Genomic DNA, 22,355 nt, shown 5'->3' on the forward strand with positions numbered 1-22,355 from the left:
GAGAGGCTGGGGCCTGCACCGGAGTGCAGCTGTTTTTAGCCTTGATCCTGATTCTAAAGACTCGTGGCCTTTTCCTGACCTCGAGGGTCAGGAACAGACACCCTGTCCTTGTGAAGACTGGTACCCCACCGAGAGAATGGGGCTCTTCAGGGCTGGGCCCCGCGCCTGACGCACTGCGAGGCTTCAGTGGCTCTGAGTTGGCCCCCGAGGGCAGCACACCGCGGGCCTGGAGATTGGGGCCCAGGAAGGACGGAACCACTGACCCGAGCCAGCTTGCAGCGTGCAGCAGGGACGCCTGCTCCAAGCCGTCTCTGGGGGGCGCCCCCGCCGCTTCCTTCCTCCAGTGCTCGGAGGAAAGTGGAGGCGCTGGCGAGGACCGAGGGCGGGCGCGGCGCTGCGGAGTGACCGAGCCTCTAAGAGGGCGAGGGGGCTTGGCGCTGCTGACGGCCCCTTCCTCCCTCGCCGCGGGGCGGCCGCGCCCGCCCTCCCCAGCTCCCGCCTGCTCCGGGAGTTGAGCGCCGGTCCCAGCAACCCCGCACGCGTCCCGCGGGGGCGCTGCGCCTTCCTGCCACACCGGCGCGCCGCGGCCCCTCTCCCCCCACACCTCCTGCCCGCACCTCCCGGCCTCTCCTCCCACCCTCCGTCCCCTCCCCTCCCGGCTAGGGGCGGGAGGGGGCGTGGCACGGCAGGGGTTTGTGTGGCTGGGACCCGGCTCCTCGCACTCGGAATCAGCCGGAGGAGCCGGGCCCCGGCTGCTGTCCAGCCGCGCCGTGCCTCTCGCGCCCCGCGCCGCCGCCTCTTCGGAAGACGCAGTCTTTTGCTCGCCATGGATACTCCCAGGGTCCTGCTCTCGGCCGTCTTCCTCATCAGTTTCCTGTGGGATTTGCCAGGTTTTCAGCAGGCGTCCATCTCCTCCTCATCGTCGTCCGCTGAGCTCGGCTCCGCCAAAGACGTGCGAAGCCGCAAGGAGGGGAAGGTGCCTCGGGCGCCGCGGGAGAGTCCTGTGGACCGGGCGCCCCCGGAGCGCCAGGAGCCACAGCAGCGGCGGCAGGATGAGCCCAGGCGGCGGCGGCCGCAGCAGCTCCAGGCTCAGGAGCTGCCGGGCAGGGGCCCGCGTGTGGTGCCCCACGAGTACATGCTGTCAATCTACAGGACTTATTCCATCGCCGAGAAGCTAGGCATCAACGCCAGTTTTTTCCAGTCTTCCAAGTCAGCGAATACGATCACTAGCTTTGTAGACAGGGGACTAGGTAAGTGGCAGAGAAGACGCCAGACTCCCCTCGTCCTCGAGCTCCGCAGCCAGGGCGCTGCTCCGGCTCTGGTCGGAGGCTGGATTCCCACTCTGTGCACCTCTCCCTTTCTTTCCTTTCGTTTTTTTTTCTTAAGCTCGAGTAAATTGCAGAATGTGAGTGCAGATTTTATTCCAGTCTGCAATCTTCCCTTCCATCCTCGCTTCCTTCCTTCCTTCCTTCTTCCTCTTGTCTTTTGCAGAGAGCGGCGTGGTGGCCGCTCCTCTGGTGGGTGGTGTAGGCAGTGTGGAGCACGGGAGGTGGCAGGTAGATGACCCGGGATGGCGTGGGATCGGGGCGCCCCCGGGAGCAACCTGCTGCGGAACTGAAGAACCTGTGCCTTGGGGTCCGGGGCTGTGCATCCCGCAAGGCGCAAGGCTTGAGTTACCGGGGTGGACCGGGTCCCGGGCGTGCGTGAGCGTTGGAAAGCCTCGGCCACCGGTCCGAGCGGGGGAACGCGGACAAAAACGAGTCCCGCCGTCGGAGGAGAGTCTGCGAGCGGCGGGGCAGAGTCCTGGTCCAGCAGCCGCGCGGTCTCCGCGCCGTTACCGTGATGGGTGCAGAGCTCATCGAGCCTGGCTGGCTGGAGCCCCGCGCTCTCGGACTTTTCTGCGCAGCGTCCAGCTCTCGGCAGCTCTGAGGCCGAGACTGGAGTGATTTCTGCACCGGCAGCAACGGGTGGGCCGGGTTAGGGGAGGCTAATTTTGGACGTCTGCTAATACTTAACCCACCTGGGTGTATGGGTGTTTGCATCCACCTTCTCAGCCAGGCAGCGCTCCTCTCCCTGCACTTCTACTAGGGTGCTAGTGCATGTCTATGGAAACTTTTGCGCCCGCTCCTGGTCTGCTGCATTGGTCCGCACGCAGCGTGGCCAGTGCCTTCTAGGAAGCCTTGCGGTCCCGCTGGTCCCAGAAATTGGGGAGGGATCTACAGACGCCGGAAACTCAGCTCCTATAAAGAGGCAATAATGTGGGAGGAAAAACGGAAAAGAAAGAGAGAAAAAGATAGGAAAGGAAGGGAAGAGGAGAGAAGATAAGCAGAAAGGAAGGAGGGACTAAAAGAAGTCTAAGTAGCTACCCACCCTCTGTCCTCCTAGACTTAGCCCCATGGCTTTGGCGGGTTCCCAGTCTCCCGCTTCCACATCAGTGAAATTGGGGTCGTCCCGGAGCCTGCGAGCGCTTGGACTGAGGTTGAAGAGGCTGCTCCCCCGGCTGCCTTGGGCGCTCGCAAGTTCTCGAAGCTTTCAGCGCAGGTTAACGGTCACTAAGGCTCTGGGCTCCTATCGGACTCCAGCTCCCTGCCTCCTTCCTGAAAGCCGCCTTCCTTGTGGGCGAGGGTCCTGCCCACGCCCGGTTCGCGGCTGCAGCCCGAGGTCAGCGAGGTTCATGAGCTGCTGAAAGGTCTGTAGGGCAAATTAACGCCGTGTGCTTTATGGTATTTTAGGACAAAGTCCCCTTTGCAAAGACACGTGGCTTCATAGCACCGCAAGTGTGTTCCTTGGGCTGCCAGCACAGCTCTCCACACGCCCCAACCCTACCTCGGTTGCCACCCCCTCCCCCCACAATTCTGTTTACCCTCCGCCTTCTGAAGAACCCTCTTCCCAAGGAGAGACTAAGGAGGCCCAGGGAAAACTGCTCAAGAGGCCCTCCCCCCCGGGAAGAAATCCCAGAGGCCCTGCCTGGCCCGCGGTTGAGCGCGCATTTTCTTTTTCCAGAGGGAAATGACCAGAATCTCCTCCCCTCCCCCAGGCAGGCACGCCTAAGCGATCACTGCGCCTTGTGGGTTTGGCACAGGACCAAAGGACCCTGCGGGCTGTTCGGAGGAGTATACGGAAGCTTGCTGGGTACAGGCGAGGGTAAAGGGGTCTTTGGGGGCTCCAGGTCTGGCGGAGACGCGGGCTTGCTTTACCCTTGCTTGCCCTGCAGCCACCCCCTGGGCATCGCGCTGTGCGCCCCCGGGCGCGGGAGGAAGGGGAGGGACTGGCTGCGAGCCCAGACTAGGGGGCGGAGGGGCTCGGTTCCCGGGCCAAGGTCTCCAGACCAGCCGGACCTAGTTCCAGACGTCAGGCTTCCACCGAGGAATGCCGTCGTGGGCTGGGGCTGAACACGGTGGCACACCAGGAGGAGACGCAGTATGACCACCAGGACCGTAGCTTCAATGGCGCGGTCTTCTCCCAGAAAATGCGAAGAAAGGCAGTTAGTTGGCTGGGAAGGCGGTGCAACTCGTCGCGAGCCGCGCGGGGGCAAAGGAGTGCGGAGCTGCGGGCCCGAGGGGCGTGCAGGGGAGGGGGCAAGTTGGCGGCTGCAGCCCCAGCTTGATAAAGGGAAAGCCTCACTTTCCCTCTCACTGATTTTGATTTGATGTGTCACCGGCGGTGACCTCGGGCTGGACCTTCCGGGGCTTGCTTAGCATCGGGCCCCTGATTGGAGTGTTTCAACTCAGCGATCTAATTGTGGGTTCATGTCATAACACATCAAACGGTGTCTAGTCTCCCGTGATGGAAGGGACCCGCCAGCCGCGTATCCCCGGCTGCAGGCGAGGACTTCCGCCCATCTCACGTGGGGGCTCTTAACCGCGCTGAACACCCCAGTAGTCACCCTCCCCCCGCCCCTGCCGGAGTTGTGGGACTAGGACGAAAGAGCGGTGAACAATTTAGTGCGGAGCCAACCCGGATAACTTGGCGCCTTGCCTTGGGGGTGTTTAAGTCGCCGTCAAGTGTGACAGGCTAGGCTCCGAGGAGCAGGGATCCCTCAGAGGACCGACGGAGTAAAGAAAAGGAACCTGAAGCAAGCTCAAGAGGCACGAGTAACTTACGTGTATACAGTATTTGCAAAAAGCCCTCACCTAGAAATCCCAAAAGTTACACCTGAAGGCTGTGATTAAGGGTGAGGAGCTGGGAGAAACACTTCCAAAAGGAATGAAGAGTGCTTTAGGTCTATAAAGGCAGCACGTTCTGTGTCGCTCCACCCCCTGCCAGGAGACCTTACTGCAAGTTTTTTCTTTTAAAATACGTCCTTTCGGTTTGATCTCCAAACATCTAAAAAGTAATAATAAAAGGCAAGATTAATTGAGCATTTATTGTGTGCCAAGTACTGTGCCTGAAATATCTCGTTTAATTCTCCCAGCAACACCTGGGGAAAGTGCTATAATCACCCGGGTTTTACAGGTGAATTAAGGAGGACACACAGGAGAAGCAAGTTGTTCAAGGTTTCCCAGCTAGTGAGAACTGAGGCTCACATCTGATTCTAGACTCTGCATGCTTAACTATGGCACTAAGTGGATAGGGTAGAGGCTGAGGGGGATTCTAAGGGTTGGTGAGAAGAAGCAGTTAATGGGGAAGGAAGAGTATGAATGGGGCTTTGGATTTAGGCTGTGGACTTGTGCTGTGCCTTGCTTTCTCCTTCTACTTGTTTTAGCAGAGGCACAACAAACTGCTTACCTTTGATCTTTTTAAGATGTTTCCATATTTTAAAAGTGCTTTAAAAATACCTTTGGATACATGAAGATGAGAAAGCTTGTGTGTGTGTGTGTGTTGGTGTAGTCTCAAGATCAGAATGGGCCAGGATGGATGTAGAAGAAATACAGTTAGTGCATGAAATAACTCATTAAAAGGCCTGCCCCCTACCCCACCCCGGCCTGGGAAAGGCAAGCAATTAGAGCTATGAATTCAACATGGCCAGCCATAGTGGCGGAAGAATGAGAGAGAAACAGAACTCAGACTTGCAGTTTAAGCAGTCAGAAGTACCACATATTCCAACAAGGGGCCAGGCAACCCCGAGGATGAGGGAACCAAAATAAGTCTAAGCTGCTGTGCATTAGGTTCCCAGATAATTTTTAAATCAGAATACTCTTTAAAAATTTTTTTGTTGTTACAATCGCGCCCTCAGAAAAGAGGCAGTAGGGAACAAACAAAACAAAACGAGATTGGAATGTCCTTGAGGAACTCGAAACTCCAGAAATGACTCTTGAGATAGTTTGCCATTGATTGTTTGCTGGCTTCTTGGTTTACCTTCTGGGTCACGGTTATCAGGGGGCAGGGCAGGACAACTCTGAGGATAGCCCTGCTTTGAGGCGGGCCTTTGGAAAGTTGCATAGTTCCCTCACTATTGAAGCTCGTCTGGTACAGCACGTTTATGCACAACAGCGGGTTTCTGGGTGGACTTGAGCCGAAGAGTGGTGTAATCAACGTAGCAGCGCTTTGCCCGGACCCTGTTGTCGTTGGCAAACGGAAAATGAAATATAAGCAGGGAAGTATTTTAATGGGGATGGAGGGAATTCACAACTGTTAATTATTTGGTGACCTTGTATTCGATTTGTTTGAGTCCCTTATAAAAACACTAATGCAGACCAGACGGCCAAATGAGGAAGCCGGGCAGAAGGTTCCAATCTGGGCTTTATTTCCTCGGAAAGAGGGAACAGCCTTGGAAAAGGCTTGCTGAGCGTTCAAGTGTATGCGTGCGAATGCGCGCCCGCAGGAGCGTCAGAGCAGGGCTTGCGCCTCTGTCGCTCTTCAAGCAGCTTCTCCTGCCCGGTGAACTGGAAGGTCCTGGTAAAGGTGGAGGATGGAAATCTCAAGTTAGAAGTTGTTCTGCTCTTCTGGCTGAAATGATTAGGACATTTTTAAGGCCACAAATCAATTCTTTAGCCTTCGATTGGTTGCTAAATACCAGTTTTCACCCCTATCCCAAAGGCCCTAAGGGTAGCCTTACAGGGAAAAGCAAGAAGCTAAGAACACCTAGCGTCTTCTGCTGAGAGAGCGCAGGTCGCGCGGGCACTCTTGGCGAGCCTCCTACGCTGGGGAAGCCAATCTGAGAAGGACGCTTTGCGTTTTTCCCAACGGGGGAGGCTCTCCGACTTCTGGGAGTTGACCAGGTCGATTTGCTTGTGGCGGTGGTGGGGGAGGGGAATGGAAAAAGCGTGTCCAAACATCCTTATCGTTTCTGGACATTAACAAAAAATTTAAAAAAAATCATCCAAGCCACAGCTCAAGACAGGCCTTATGAATCCCCTCCCCCCAGGCTGAATCAGGACATTAAAGCTCCCCCTTTCGACCAGAGAGGATGCGTGTAGCATAAAACCGCGATGAACGAGGGGCGCTGCATTGATGGAGCCCCTAGCGCAACCTGTTTGTCCAAGTCAGATTCTTGGGGTTCTGGCAGTGCACCTCTTTGAAACTGGTGACGCTTTCCTGGGCCACACGCGAAGCGTAGTGAGACAAACAGTACAAGAGAAACAGGGTAGGACGGAAAAGAATTTTTATTTCCTGCCAGGACTGCTGCGTTCATCAAACGACCCAAAGCAAATCAACAATAATCCCTGGGGTGCTTTTAAGTAAAGCGAAGGGCATTAGTTTGATAATCTCTCAGGTATAGAATAAATCAGATCAAAAGATGCTCTCTGGAACCTGGGCCCGGTCCGAGCCGAGGCTGCCAAGTGTGGAAGGGAGCAATGTGGATCCATCGCGCCATCTCGTTGTTTGATAACTACCACCCCCCTTAAAGCCCTGGCTGTTTATTTTTAAGCTCAAAGTGGGCTAAATGGTGTCTCCGTTTACAGGAATTAAATAGGTCCGCGTCCGCCTAATGGGTTCCAGGGTTGCTGTTCTCCGCATTCCGGGACAGTCCATTAGCGCTGTTGTGGACCGGAGGGTTGAGTCGGCTTGGGTGAGGGGCTTTAGGCTCTGCGAGAGGGCGGGCGGGGGAGGTGCAGGCCCGCGATCCCGAAGAGCGCGCGCTGCGCGGTGAGTGGCGGGGGAGCCTGGGGGCGGGGCACGGCTGAGGGACCTGATTGTGGGCATGCTGGAGAGGAGAGGGGCGGGCTAACCCCGCCAGGCTTGTGCTGGGTTGGCGGGGGTGGGGGTTGGGGGAGATGCTCTGACAGCAGGAGCAGGGGACAGCGCGAAGGGCTGGTTTGGGGGGGGGTTCCTGTCCTCCCCCCGCCCCGCATCCCTAAATAAACATAGGATACTCGGAGTTCGCCTGTCTTGCAAAGCTGGCTTTCAGGGAAGTTGGGCCAGCCTGCGCCCTACTTCCCAGCCAACTGCCGCTCCGACGCCCCACGGGGGGAGAAACTGCACGATTCTAGACTGCAGCCCGCAGCGGCCACCTCCAATCTGATTTTGCGACGGCCTGGTTTCGGAAGTCAGACCCGGGTAAATGCAGCGAATTGCAGTTGCGGCAATCCTTTCTTTAAAGGCTACACCTGGCTCCGCACTTTAACAAGCAGACCACTACCACTTTTCCTGCGTCTCTGCTTGCAGGCTCCCTGGGCGCTGAGAGTCCCGCCCACGGCAACACGCCAATTTGACCCTGTTCTCTTGTGATCTCAGAACTGGTCGGATTTGGAGCGGCGGGAGAAGGGGAACCGCATAAAACTGGCACCTGTTGTTTCTACTTTTGACCTCCAAGCCCTCAAATCCAGCAGCCCGATAGTGTTCCAGCTCCGACGGCGGTTTCACGGCTGCGGCTGCCCCCTCCTGCGTTCCTTCGCTTACTAGAGGGCCTGTGTCTCTCCTCCAGGCTCCCGGGTGTCCCTACGAAGTCGACGGTGCAGAAGGCAACCAGGCCTAGCCCCAAACGCGAGTCCTCAAGTGAAGGACAGCGACCCGCGGAGGACGTGGGGGCATGCCCTCCGCGCCGCCCTGGGGTGCAAGACGCGCCCGCGTCGCTGGGAGGCAGGAAGAGAGGGTCTGGGGCGCTGGGACGGTGCTGAGCTTCGGTTTGGGTTTCATCTGCTGCTGTGTCAAATTAAGATTTGAGCCTCTGTGAATTGGTCTGGAGCCCAGGGTGGGTTCTGCGGTAAAAAGAGAGACCCCCCAGTGAAGTGTCCTTGATCTCGCCTTTGCTTCTCTGGCTCTCCAGCCCTTCTCGAGAGTGAGCCGGCACGAAGTTTTCACTGAACTTCATAGGAACTGCTTTGTAAACGAATCCGTTTCATCCTAGAGAGACAAATGGAGTTTCCCTGAAGCGTTTTTCGGCTCTTGCTGTGGCCGTCAGTGCTCTCGGAGAGGCCGGGCCCCTGGCGCTGGACTCGCACCGGAGATCTGCGCCCTCGGGGTTTGGCTTTTCTGCGCTAGAAACCTGTGTAAGGCTCCTAGGGCTAGTGGAGTTCTGGATTCAGGCCTGTGGGATTGCGTTCGTTTGCCTCACGCTGAGTCAGCTGGCAGCGCCAAGACTGGGATTTCTCTGAGGGGCCCAGGTAAGTCACCAGACCCACATAGTCCCGCATAGTTGCCGAATAGCCTGGGAAAGCGGAGTGAAAAGTCCTCTCGGAGACTCTGGAGGACCAGCCTTGGGCGACTCCGGTCTTTGGAATGAGGAAAGAAGCTGAGAAATGCAGAGCAAGCTGTAGGGGAAGGCAATGTGGAAGCCTAGAGAAGTTAGGCGGCTGAGTGTGTGGCACACACACTGACAGAAGGACAAACCGACGGGACCTTCTTGGGTGGCTCGCGAGCTGTAGCCCGAGAGGTCATTCATTGCTACAAACCCCTCCCCTCCCACCACGTGCGTGGCCAGTTGGTAGGCCAAGAAGATGGGGGACATATTCGACCACTGAACACTTTTGCTCCCTCATACCGGACGGATTCCGTGGACAGTGTGCCCCACAAAAGAGCGTCAAGGGCGCGAGTGAGGGTCAAGGGGAACTAATCACCAGACTGCTCTTGACTGCGTAGGTCCAGCGGAGAAGCCATAGGGGCTAGCACTAGCCCTTCCCAGCAAAGGAGGGAACCAGCAAGGAAGGTCCTAATTATTGATTGGGGATGGGGTGGAGATCGGCCACTCACCAGTCACTGCAAGAGGGTCGGCAGTGGCAGGATATGGCACCACAAGACTGAGACGGGTCAAGGCAATGGGGGGAGAGGCCTTGCCCTTTGCTGGGCCTCAGATGAGCAGGAAGCGGAAGTGACTGTTTCTTACTTTACTTCTGCTGCCCACCACCTTTCCTCCGCTAAAAACCCAGCTAACTTCTAGAAATCTTGTAGAGAGAACGGAACCATATCTACTCAAAGAAGTCTAAGATGAGGACCGTTTCCCCTTCTCCCTACCTGGATAAGAAACAAAAACCAAACCCTTTGCTGTAGAGTTGATCTGGACTCATAGTGACCCTAGGGATATAGGTAGTAATATTGAGTGCTTCTATGTGCAGTGGTTAAGAGCTCAGCTGCTAACCAAAGGGTCGGCAGTTGGAATCCACCAGATTTCCTTGGAAACCCTATGGGGCAGTTCTACTCTGTCCTGTAGGGTCGCTATGAGTCAGAATCCACTCCACCTGCAAGAGCTGATGTGTCATGCAGTGCGCTGAGTAGCTAAATCTTACCTTTGCAGTGACCCTGAAAGGTAGGGCTAGTTATTCCTATTTTACAGAGGAGGGATGTGAGGCTGGGGGAGAGAGAGTACTTGCCCAAGGTCACCCAGACATTAAGTCACAGATCAGGATTCAAATCTATGTTTCTTTGACTTGAAATCCTCACTGTCTTTAGTAACTAACATTTGCATGGTGCCTTCAAAGGTCTTTGCCACACTGTTTCTCATTTGCACCCCTCAGTAACTCTGTGAGCTGGTATTGTTATCCCCATTTTGCAGATGAGAAAATTAAGTTTCCTTGTAAGTTCTCTTTAAAAAGCTCAATTTTGGGCATCCCTTTCTTCAGTTCTGTTGACTAGGAAGCAAGTGGCTCTTGGAGACCAGGGATTGGCACCCTTCAGTCATGGGTAACATGAAAGAGATGGGGCCTTCTCAGGGTTTGTCTAGAGTGTTGGTATGGAAACTGGAACCAGATTGCCAGCTCTACCACTTCCTGTCTTGGGCAAGTGGCTCTTAAACTCCCTACTTTAGCTTCCTGATCCATACGGTGGGGATAATAGGGTGCCTTTCTCATAGATGGCTTTGAGGAATAAAATGAGTTAATACATATTAAGAATTTAATCATACCCAGCACAAAGTAGGTGCTACACCAGTGTTTGTTATTTGGTAATTATGCTGGCTAATCAAGCAAGAGTACTGGGGCCCCTGGCACCCTGGAGAGGGTGAATTGTGTGGATTGCTTCTTGAATCCATCCACTGAGGATGATGCTTAGCAACTGGTCAGCAGTTTGCAAGGCTCAGACCTCAACACAGACCTGATGTACAATGAGGGTTTACCCTCGGGGGCATGCCCAGGAGATTGCTATGTTCAAGGGGGATGGTAATCATTGCAGCACAGATTACCCTAGGAGGACTTCACACCCAGAGGAGAGGGGCTGGTGGCTCATTTTTACTCACCCAGCATGCCTGGCTTTATTTCCAACCTCATGGACTTCGGCACCTCAGGGTAATTCTGAAGCTACCTGAAGGACCTAGGGGAGATGTGACTCCAAATCCAGCCATAAATTCCATCCTCTACTGAAGAAAAAGAAAAGAAAAGAAATTCCCGGGGGGAACCCAGCTCACCTTGGGTTGACTGCACTGATGATGAATGTGAGTGTCCTGCGTGTTCCCTGGTCAAATCAGGACCCTGGATGAGGCACCCAGCCACAGGATTGGGGTCAGCCTTGGAATTATTACCTTCAGAACTTGCCACTTCCTACAGCCTTAGTCTCCTCACTAATAAATGAGTATAATAGTAGGACAGACCTTGGACACTTGCAGTGAGGGTTCAGTGAGAAAGGACAGCAAAGTACTGGGCTCATGACCAACACAAAGGCAAGTCTCTTAGGGTTTTGGTGCTGCTGTGTGGTTAGGTGTCCTGACTCACTGCGACTCCATGTGGCAGAGCAGAACTGCCCCATAGGGTTTCCAAGGAGTGGCTGGTGGATTCAAACTACCAACCGTTTGGTTAGCAGCCTTAGCTCTTAACCACTGGGCCACCAGGCTTCCGGGGAGTAATTACTGCCTAAAAATCCCTATGGGGTAGTTTAGCCTAGAAAGCCTTAGGAGGCAGTACTACTCTGTCACGTGGGGTCCCATGAGTGGGAGTCCACTGGGCACCTAACAGCAGCAACAACAATCTTTATGGGAGCAAATCACCAAGTCTTTCTCCGGCTGAGCCGCTGGGTGCTGCCGGCTTTAAAATGAGCGAGTGGGAGCAGTGGTTCAGCCTCAATGACAGCCAGAGTATCCTTTGCAAAGCTCTGTGATTATCCCTCGCCCCTCAGCTTCCTCCCCCATCGGTGGTGGTGGTGGTGGTGGGAAATCCCGATGTCTCCTCAGCTTTCTGCTCAGCCACCGCGGAGGATGTGGGACGGAGGAGGCAGCTGGGGTCCGGCTGGACGCCTAGCCAGTAGCCATCCAAGGTCACCAGTAGGGAACTCAGAGGACGGGGGCAGGACGCGGAGGAGCCCAGAGTCCGTGGCGGGGAGTGACGTGCAGGTCGCGAGAGCTGGTGCATCCTCGGTGCTGGCGGGTGACCGCAAATCCAACCAAGACCCTCCAGAGGGACTCAAGCTGTCCAACATACCTCGGTGATGTTTTGTAAAAATGCAGTCCCGGGCTCTCCTCAAACCCAAAGAAGGTGCTGGATTTCTGGAACCCTATAAATAGTAGCCCGGGACCTCCCGGGAGGAGGCATCGAGAGGAGCCTGGAAAGGCCCGTTTCCTGTCCCTGAGCGTCCCTCGCTCAAGCCGCCTTCATGGACTGTAGGTTCCAGGCATTGGTCTGTGGTGCGGTGGAAAAGCATCCTGCTTGCCTTTCTGCCTTAGCATCCTTTGGTGTTTGCTTCTTCAGCTCTCTCCAGCTGTGCACTGTGCCAGTAGACAGATGACTGGCTTTCTAAGTCAATTTCCACAGCTTTAAAACAGGTTGCTATCACCTAGCAAGCGTTAAAAAAAAAAAATTTTTTTTTACTTGTTTTCCTTAAAAAAACAAAAACAAAACAAAAAAACACAAGAAGCCCTGGTGGCACAATGCAATGGCTGAGCACTTGGCTGCCAACCAAAATGTTGGCAGTTCCAACCTACTCAGGCGCTCTGCAGGAGAAAGACTTGGGAATTTGCTCCCTTCAAGATTACAGCCTAGGGAACCCTATGGGGCAGTTCCACTCTGTCACATGGGGTTGCTATGAGTAGAAAATCGACTTGACTCCGCAGCACCTAAGAACAACAACACAACACAGCAGAAACACGTGTGTGAAGTACCCTCAGCCCTTCCCAACCTGCTCTTAACTCAAAAGAAAACCAGTACCACACCTGCTGCCCTCGAGTAGATCCGAGTCATAGGGGCTCTAACTCAAAAGAGGCTGACTTATTAACGAAGAATTTTTCTTCAGATGTGAGGGTGGCTTGTTCCTTCCCTCCTCCCCTTTATTCTTTACCCACCTACTAGGGCAAGTGGATAAGTGCGCATCTCGGAATTATAACTTGGAAGAATTATATGTCTAACCCTCAACAGTTAACTGGGTTGTGAGCTAAGCTATAACAAACGAGGCTGGTGCAAACGGAAAGCAGAACAAAAAGCTCTCATGTGTTATTAATTTCAATGTAACAGACTAAAGCATAGGGTTGACTTCCAGGGGTGTAAGAAAGTGCCAAAAAGAAATTTTGAAATGAAAAGAGCAGGTCTCTAGTTAAGGAGATGGAAGATAGGGTCAGTTGAGGACCACAGCCCTCATTTATAAAGAACCTGAGGAGAAAGGAGGCTTGTGGAAGGGAGTGTGAAGGGTGGGCCTCTTGCCCACAGGTGGCCCATGGCAGCTGGGCCAGGCCTTGTGATGCCTGCTTAGCAGGCAGTGTGTGTAGGCTCACAGCACATGGTGTCGCATGTGCTCTGGGGTTGGATGCCTGCCCTGGGCTGTTTTGGCCCTGTGTGGCTTCAGAGCAGGCCCAGACAGGTGGGGAATGTGGGCTATGGGGGAGCAGCACAGAGCATCCACCTCCTCGGACCCTCTGGTTAGGGGTTAGAGGTTCTGGAGATCCAGTGAGAGAACTTGTGGCTGAAAGGGTAAAGACAAGTGGGGGGTGGCTGTGGGGAGCAGGGAAGGGCTGGGAGAGATAGTGAATTGGTTCTGGCCAGTAGGGCCTTAGACCCTGCCTCAGGCCCTGTGCTTTGGAGGATCCTGTTTTATCCCTACTCCAGGGGTGGCCCTCATTGGGTAAGGAATCCAGGGAGTCAAGGAGACATGTCTACCTGGAACCTGCATCCCTCTTCTAGACCAGTGGATCTCAAAGTGTGACCCCCCTCCCCCCGCTGGCAGAATCGACATCACCTGGGAACAGATTAAAAATGCCAATTCTGGCCCCCACCCCAGAACTCTGGGGCCCAAAATTTGCATTTCTAACAAGTTCCTTTGTGACACTGTTTCAGATGTAACCCTATAGAGCTTAGTTCTACTCGGACACACCTGGGGCCATCAGGAGTCACAACTACTGACAACCACTGGCAGCTTTAGTGGCTTTGAGGGCCACTCTCTTAGATCATGCCCCAGGTAGCTGGGACAACAGAGTTGTTGCCCAAATAGCTCTAAGCCCACTTCCAGGGCGTGTGCACCTTCTTCAGTGGATTGTCCTTCCAAGAGTGGAACATACCATCGGTAAGTGCACCTGTAGGCCTGGGAAGCTAGGACTTGTGGGCTGGGGTGTCCACATGCATGCATAAGAGAGCAGTGTGGGATGGACCTGGGGAGGCAAGAGAAGACCAGGATGCAGGCTGAAGCTTCCATTTGCACTCTTGCCCTGGGCCCTGGAAAATGATAAGGATGGGCTGGTCTTGGCAGAAAGATCATCAGAGATGCCGAGGCTGCAGGATCAGTAGAGCTCCCTCTGACCACCCTCTGAGGACTAGAGAAATGTGACTCAGCTGTGCAGAGCAGTCAGTCCTTTATTAGCTCACATTAAACAAACAAACACAAGGAAAGCAAAAGCAAGCTGAAATCAACATGTTCCATGGGAGAAAAATAAATCATTATCCTTTGCACCTGCCTGAATGCTCTCCAGCTAGTGACAGGTTCTTTTAAGAGCTACGTAAACAGAGATGTAAATTTCCTAAGGGAGTCCAGGTTTTACTTCTAAAACGAAACCAACCAAACCTGTGGCTGTCAAGTTGATTCCTACTCATGATGACCCCATGTGTTACAGAGTAGAACTGTGCTCCATAGGGTTTTCTGGAGTGTAATCTATGGAAACAGATGGCCAGGACTTTCTTTCATGGTGCCACTGGGTGGGTCCGAACCACCAACCTCTCAGTTAGTAACCAGCACAAACAGTCTTCGCCACCCAGAGACCCTTACGGCTTGCAAATACAGATTGTGCTGTATCCTCCTCTCCCCCATATTTCACCACTCTTGGTTGTTAGACTCCAATACCTGGACTATAGCAGAGGCAACAAATGGGACTATTGGTGATTGAGGCTTAAGACCTCCAACTCTGGAATTAAATAGCCCAGGTATGGACCTAAGCCTCACTTACTAGCTGTCTAACTTTGGGTAACTGACAATCTCTGCAAGCCTTGGTTTTCTCATTTGTAAAATGGGAACAGTATGAGCACCTATATTACAGAACTGAGCACATGCTTAAAGTAAGGATTAAAAATGTGTTAGCTATTGTAAACATTCAGCTAGTGCCACCAATGCCTTAGGTTTGTCCTTCTCTTCACAGTTCTAGTTTGGGGAGACAGAACTGTAAGAGGGTGGGAAGTGAAGCCTAAGGCCATAGTCCTGAGATCTGGCCAGTGGCTGAGCATTGTCAGATATGGTTTTTTTTTTTTTTTAAAGCAGTGGAAAGTATGCTGAATTCTCACTGATTTTAATGTGACCCTGGCCGGTTTGAAGGGGTTGGCTTCCATAAATCAACTGCCTCCAGCAGCCTTTCCCTTTTCACCTCTCACCCTTCCCTCAGCTCCATCTCAGGTCAGGGCTTGTGTGCTAGGATGAGGCAGCCAGCCCTGCGGGCAGCCCCGATGGGACTGAGCATGACGGAGGCTCCAGATCCAGTGGCCCGGGGCTGCATCTGGACTGGCGGCAAGGTCAGACCCAGGACCCAGTGACACTTTTATTATTGAAATCGACCCAAACTTTACTAGCTTCTGAGGAAAGCTGGGGGCTTTGGGGATTTTTGTATTTGCTGGGTTGTAAATATTTTATGGGAAAGCAGCCCTGGAAAATCTGGTTAGCTTTCCGCCTTGCACATTGAAGTGGGGTTGGCTTCCTACACAAAGGTATCAAAAGGGAAGTCCAGTATTGCCTTGGTCCTGAAGAATTCGCCTTGGATTTTAAAAGCCTACTACTCTCCTTGCCATGTGCCTCAAACTTCTTTTTCCCACTTGTAACCAAAAAATTTATCTCCAGGATTAATTGCATAGCAAGAGGATTTCAGGTTGGGTCTGAGGGAGGGGAGGGGCAGGACATGTCATTGTTGGTGAGTGTGTGTCTGTCTAAATGTCCATGGCTGAGCTTTTCTCCTTCCAGGTGTCTCTATTTCTCATTGACTGCAGGATCTTCTCACTGGAGAGATGCTTGGTGTGTGTTTGCCTTCTGCAGACTTCTGAAAGCCTCACTGCTCTTTTGTTTTAAGTTAAAGTGTAGGCAAATTTAAAACATACGAAAAAAAAAAAAAAAAGAAAACACTTGGCAGCCCTTGTTCTGTCTGCACTGTATTCAGCCTAAATGCCCCAGCAAACAGCCTGATGGCAGCGAGGTTACCCTCAGAGCAGTGATTCTAGGGCTGCACCTTTAAATCATCTCGGAGCTTGAAAAAAAAAGGCTAACAAAGCCCAATGCCAAAGCCCTGTCAGATACTGATACACTTGGTCTGGGGTGAAGCCCTGGCTTTGGTATTTTTAAGTTCCCGGGATGATTCTAAGGTGCAGCCAGGATTGGGAATCACTGCTCCAGAAGTTTCTCCCGTATTCACCAGCGTGTGCTCTAGATCGGACACGGCCCTAGGCGCTGTGGTGAGCAAGATGGACGTGGACATACTTCCAGCTCCTATAGCGTTGGTGGCAGCGGGATGTTGCTTGGAAAGACAGACCACTAATGAGACAAATATGAACGAGGTAATTGTAGATAAAGCCAAGTGCTGGGAAGATAATAAACCAGGTCCTGTGACAGCGACCGAGCGAGGCTACTTTAGATCAGGGGGACCGAGGACGGCCTGTCGGAGGAGGCGACATTGGAACAGAGACGAGAAAGATTTCACTAAGGAGCCAGCCCAGAGAAGGTCTGGGGAAAGCGCGGCCCAGGCTTGCGACCACAAAGGTCACATTAGTGGTTACGCAGCCGCCTGGGAGAACCCCGGGAGGCCGCCGCCGCCGCAGCCTCTCGGGCGGCCACCGACTTCCGCCCTGGGCGTCCGGAGCTGACAGGGAGGAGGGGACAGGTCCCGGTGCGCCCCCACCCCGCGGCTGGGGGTGGTCAGGCTGCGGGCCTGGCGGACTGACCTCCCTGGCCGGCCCGCTCCGCTCCCCGCCCTCTCCCTCCCGGGGGCGGCTGCCAAGCACTGGGCTGATTTCCCCCTGAAGTGAAACTGACTGTAATTATTTTTTATCTCGCAGACGATCTCTCGCACACTCCTCTCCGGAGACAGAAGTATTTGTTTGATGTGTCCACGCTCTCAGACAAAGAAGAGCTGGTGGGCGCGGAGCTGCGGCTCTTTCGCCAGGCGCCCGCAGTGCCCCGGGGGCCGCCGGCCGGGCCGCTGCTTGTGCAGCTCTTCCCTTGCCTCTCGCCCCTGCTACTGGATGCGCGGACCCTGGACCTACAGGGGGCGCCCCCGGCCGGCTGGGAAGTCTTCGACGTGTGGCAGGGCCTGCGCCACCAGCCCTGGAAGCAGCTGTGCTTGGAGTTGCGGGCCGCATGGGGCGAGCCGGGCGCCGGGGAGTCCGAGGCGCCCGCGCTGGGGCCCCAGCAGCCGCTGGCCGCGGACCTGCGGAGTCTGGGCTTCGGCCGGAGGGTGCGGCCGCCCCAGGAGCGCGCCCTGCTCGTGGTGTTCACCAAATCCCAGCGCAAGAACCTGTTCGCTGAGATGCGCGAGCAGCTGGGCTCGGCCGAGGCTGCGGGCCCGGTTGCGGGCGCCGAGGGGTCCTGGCCGCCTCCGTCGGGCGCCCCAGACGCTGGGCCTTGGCTGCCCTCGCCCGGCCGGCGGCGGCGGCGCACGGCCTTTGCCAGTCGTCACGGCAAGCGGCATGGCAAGAAGTCGAGGCTGCGCTGCAGCAAGAAGCCCCTGCACGTGAACTTCAAGGAGCTGGGCTGGGACGACTGGATTATCGCGCCCCTGGAGTACGAGGCGTACCACTGCGAGGGCGTGTGCGACTTCCCGCTGCGCTCACACCTGGAGCCCACCAACCACGCCATTATCCAGACCCTGATGAACTCCATGGACCCTGGCTCCACCCCGCCCAGCTGTTGTGTGCCCACCAAATTGACTCCCATCAGCATCCTGTACATCGATGCGGGCAATAATGTGGTCTACAAGCAGTACGAGGACATGGTGGTGGAGTCCTGCGGCTGCAGGTAGCGGCGCCTTTCCCAACGCCATAGCCAGCCGCTGGGGAAGCCTGACTGCTGAGAGGGACGGAGGAGGAGCTGGCCTTGGAGCGGGCTGAGGGTGGGCAAAAGCCTAGATGTGTGAGCTGGATGGGAGAGGTGGTAGCACAGCGCAGTCCTCCCAGAACCTTCTACCTGCCAGCCCAGGGGGATATATGGATTTTCACACTTTGCCTGGCCACTCTGGAAAAACAAGCCAAGGAGGATTTGCTTTGTTTTGTTTTGTTTTTCTCTTCATTATTGTGGCTTTGGATTTCCTTGTGTGTTTCACAGGTTTTGATAGGAGGTGGGAGAACGTGAGTCGTATACTTGTTTCTCAACTGTTCCATGGATTGAAAAATACTTTAAAAAGGGAAACAGTGTGGAAGGGAGAATCACCTTTGCCCACACCTTGGTTTGGTTGTATTCTACCTGTGTAAAGAAGATTCTGTCTTTCTGGCCGTGTCGCAGCCCATGTCTGGTGGCCTCCCAAGTGAAAAGTGTTAGAATAGGGACATTGGATACTGAATAGGAAAGCCAGTTCCTGCCTTTAGAAGAGCTTGGAGATAGGTGGCCCCAAGCACCTTTTCCACCCAATTGTGCTCTCTAGCGAGTGTACCAGCTCTGCTTTGGCCTTTCCCAGTACTTGTAACTGGCAACTCCCATGGCAATCCAGAGGGCTCAGGGGGCTGAGAGAGGTGCTCCGGTGCTGCCTTTACTGTTGCTTTTTCTGATGGGGGAAAGAGGAGCTGGTATGGATGGAATGACAAGAATTAGTCCAAATGGAACCCCCTGAAGGATAAGGAGAAACCACAAGACCTGCCTTACTGGGGCTGACACGGAGGCTAATGTGCCCAGGCAGGAGATAACCTACCGAAAAGCCCTTCATGATGTCTGTTTCTAATTGATTAAAACTAACAAGAAGAAAACAAACAAACAAAAAACCCAAACAATTTGCCAAAGATTCAGGCACCCCCTTCTAAGAGGAAGGCGATTCCCAATTTTAAAAACTGGGGGGGGGGGGGGGGTACAATATAACTAAGGTCAGAGGTGCAGAGGAAGCAGGAAAGGACCAAAGAAGTAGAGAGGGCAAGGTTGGGAGGGGGGCCCAAGGGACCTGCCAGGAGCAGGGAAGGTAAGGATGAAAGCAGACACAAGTGCCTGTCTCTGAAGTTTCTTTAAAATCTTTTTTCCCTCCCTTCTGACATTCCTGAAAGATTACCAGCTGGAAATAGCCCAGGGCTCCCCCAAAAGAATTGTTTCAGATTGTAATTACCAGTTAGGCAATGTTTTTAAAACTTAGTAATGAAAAACTGTGAAAAGAGCAAAGTGTTACATTGAGTTTGGGGTGGGAGATGGGAACTGGCAGTAAAGAAGAAGGAAATGAAAAAAAAAAAAAAAAACCGTTGCCATGAAGTTGATTCCGACTCATGATGACCCCATGTGTTACTGAGTAGGACTACTCTGTAGGGTTTTCTTGGGTGTAATCTTTACAGAAGAAGATGGCCAGGCCTTTCTTTCGTGGTGCCACTAGGCGAGTTTGAATCACCAGCCTTTAGGTTAACAGTCGAGTGCAAACCACTTGTGCCACCCAAGGACCTCTAAAGAAGGAGACAAGGGTGGAATTCATCTTCCAGAAGGAAGCAGGAGAGAGCACAACCCAATTTAAATATCCATTCCCAGATAGTAAAAAGCATGACCTTTCCCACCACCCTGCACCAGTATTATTTTCAAACATTGCCCAGATGGGAATATGAGTTAACTTCCTTCTCATCTTTGACCATGAAATGGTTTAAACAAGGGGACTTGTACCAACCATTTAAAAAAAAAAAAAAAAAAAGGTTTTGTTTTCTCTGTGTCGTTTTGCCCTCTCCCAATCTAAACCTGTTGCTTGTTTGGTTCAGAGAACTACAAACTGTCAAAGGGTGGGAATGATAATGAATGCTAATATAAAATGCTAAGTAAAAGAAGACTTGGCCAAGAGAAATAATTTAAAATGCACATTTGCTTTGGATGCACTGTTGTTCTGTTAAGGCTGTATATATTTGTTTATTTAAGGTGACTGAAAGTGCAAAGAAGACGTGGACAGCATGCAATTCATCTTAATGTACAAAATGTTATATGCACTCAAATGTTATAATTTCTAAGATTTTTAAAGTTTATATTCGAGTTGTACAAAGTTAAGCATTAATCAGATATTTCGTTCTTTCATAATGTTATCATTTCCTTAAATATTATTACAAAATTTTAATTCTGTCTAATGGAGAGTTTTTTTTTTTAACTGTCTACCTCACTATAATACAAGTATTTACAGCACTAAAGTTATCAGAGGTAAATTAATATTCAAAACATTTTTTACAGTCCGTCTTTCCTGGATGATACTCGAACTAATACTGTATTATTAAACTCATTCCCTCCCTCATAACTCAGCCTCGTTTATATGGATCTATTTAGAAACAATCATTTTCTCAAGGAATTGTGGTCAGTGGGATTTGTTCCAGGATGGAACTGGATGTCTGAAAACGCACTGATTCTTTTAAATTCCATCATTTCGAGCACGGCACTTTTTCTTCATAACTCTTCCATAACTCCCCTTTCATGAAATTTTCACTCATCAGATTAAAGCCATATCTTTGTCAGCCAGTAAAACAGTGAGCCTTTACCTTGCTTGAGCATCACCAGAGCCTAAATAGGAATTGGAATATTCCTTAGTCTTTTTAATGTTGTAAAAAGAAAGCAGTAAGATACGTAAATCACCCAAGATGTTGGTAATTACTGTTCACATTTATAGAACACCAGAAGCAGAAGATATGAACTGTTTCTTTTAATTCACTTGCTACAAATTGGATGTTGGAAGTGGAAGTCTGAGCACTCATATGTTAGGTACGACTTTGTTATACGTGTGTTCTCTATTTTAAACCCCTCGAAAACCTCCTTGAAGTAGGTATTATAATCCTCATTTCACAGATGCGGAAACTGAGGTGAAGAGAGTCTCAGTAACCTGTCCATGGTCATTCATTCAGGGTGTAGCAGTTAGGATTTAAACCAAGACCGCTAAAGTGCTCAGCTGTTAACTGAAAGGTTGGTGGTTAGAAGCCACCAGCCACTCTGTAGGAGAAAGATATGGCAGTCTGCTTCTGTCAAGATTTACAGCCTTAGAAACCCTATGGGGCAGTTCTATTCTGTTCTATAGGGTTACTATGAGTTGGAATTGACTAGACTGCAGTGGGTTTTGTTTTGGTTTGGTTGTTTAGACTGCAGAGCCTGAGGAGTTAACCACTATACATACAATTCTATAAACCAGTTGCCCTGGATTTGACCCCATGTGTTTCAGAATAGAACTGAGCTCCATAGAGTTCAATGGTAGTGATCTTTTGGAAGCAGACCGCAGGCCTTTCTTCTGGGATGCCTCTGAGGCATATAATACTAACCCCCAGATAATCTACCTACTCTCTCATTGGTTCCTAAAGATCAGTGTGGGAAATTTGAAATTAATATGATTATTGAGAGCAGTGAGCTGGTGGAGGATGACCTGCCACCAGGACCCCCAGCATGGCCTGAGGTTTTGGAATACGTGGGTTGTGACCACTAGGGTAGGGCATCCAAAACGTGGATTGCAAACTCAGTGAGTCCGTAGCTTTGGGAAAGCAATAGTTGAGGTCATTGCAAGGCTTTAGTAGTTTCTCTGATGTTTGCTGGGACTACCTTGGGTGTGATATTTGTGAGTTTTGGTTATGAACATAGTGATCAATTTACCAGTAGGTTATGTCTCAAAAGACTGGTTGTAAGTGAGCTGTTTAGAATGGAGAAACATTTCCTCATAGAAAAAATGTTCATTTGAGTTTCCAGGTCATTTCGCAAAAGCTTTATTTACCCAAAGGGAACTTTTTAACAGAACAATTTTGACTCCTGGGTTTTGGGAACAGATAATCACCCGGGGGAGTAAAAAAGAAGCTCTTTTTCTCTTTCCTGGGTGGAGAATCTTTTTGACGTAATTGAGAATTCTTTGCATTTTCCACCACTGTTTCTGTACCTGTCACCTTCCCCCAACCCCCTAACTGCCCTGAGGACTCCCAGCCCTGTGCCTTAATGTCCTCAATCCAGGACTTTCCCTATTCTCCACAAATATGTCCATCTCCAATGTTACTTTCCTCTTTTCCCTAACTCGGGTTTTCAGAGAAACATAATATCATTGGATTGTATAAAGATGTAAGTAACTCTTAGCTCCTTAACCTTCCTTAAGACCTTTGCACTTTGAGGAGAAAATCTTGGTTAACGTAGATTTCTCGTGAGCGATGTGAAAAAGTTCAGATGGTGCAGGATGAGACTCAACACTCAAGCCACACACTTCTCTGAGTTCTGTGTGAGCTGGACATTAATGATTCAGGGCCTAATGGACACACTTGTCAATATGAGCCTTTTGGTGTTTCTTAGGAGAAATATTCCCACAATGAAAAGACTATGACTAACTTGTTTTTAAGTTAATATCCAGAGTATTAAATCAAAACATTTAATAACTTATTTTTTAAGCTCTTAAGTTTAGTGAATGTATGCCCCATAAAGATAACGATTTTTTTGCCTTAATTTTGTTTATTGCTGTGTTTTTAGCATCCACAACAGAGCCTGACACAGAGTAA

At 51.9% G+C, this 22,355-nt stretch overlaps 1 protein-coding gene across 1 annotated transcript; it reads left to right on the forward strand.

The window, feature by feature from the left end:
* The first annotated feature begins 718 nt into the window (after positions 1 to 718).
* On the forward strand, positions 719 to 18,749 carry GDF6 (growth differentiation factor 6). The gene is made up of 2 exons (XM_049854283.1): positions 719 to 1,250; positions 16,749 to 18,749. Exons 1-2 carry the CDS (start codon positions 827 to 829, stop codon positions 17,708 to 17,710), a joined length of 1,386 nt encoding a protein of 461 aa, XP_049710240.1. The 5' UTR covers positions 719 to 826; the 3' UTR covers positions 17,711 to 18,749.
* Positions 18,750 to 22,355: the final 3,606 nt, after the last annotated feature.

This window comes from Elephas maximus, chromosome 15 (assembly GCF_024166365.1).
Source record: "Elephas maximus indicus isolate mEleMax1 chromosome 15, mEleMax1 primary haplotype, whole genome shotgun sequence".
NCBI lineage: Eukaryota > Metazoa > Chordata > Mammalia > Proboscidea > Elephantidae > Elephas > Elephas maximus.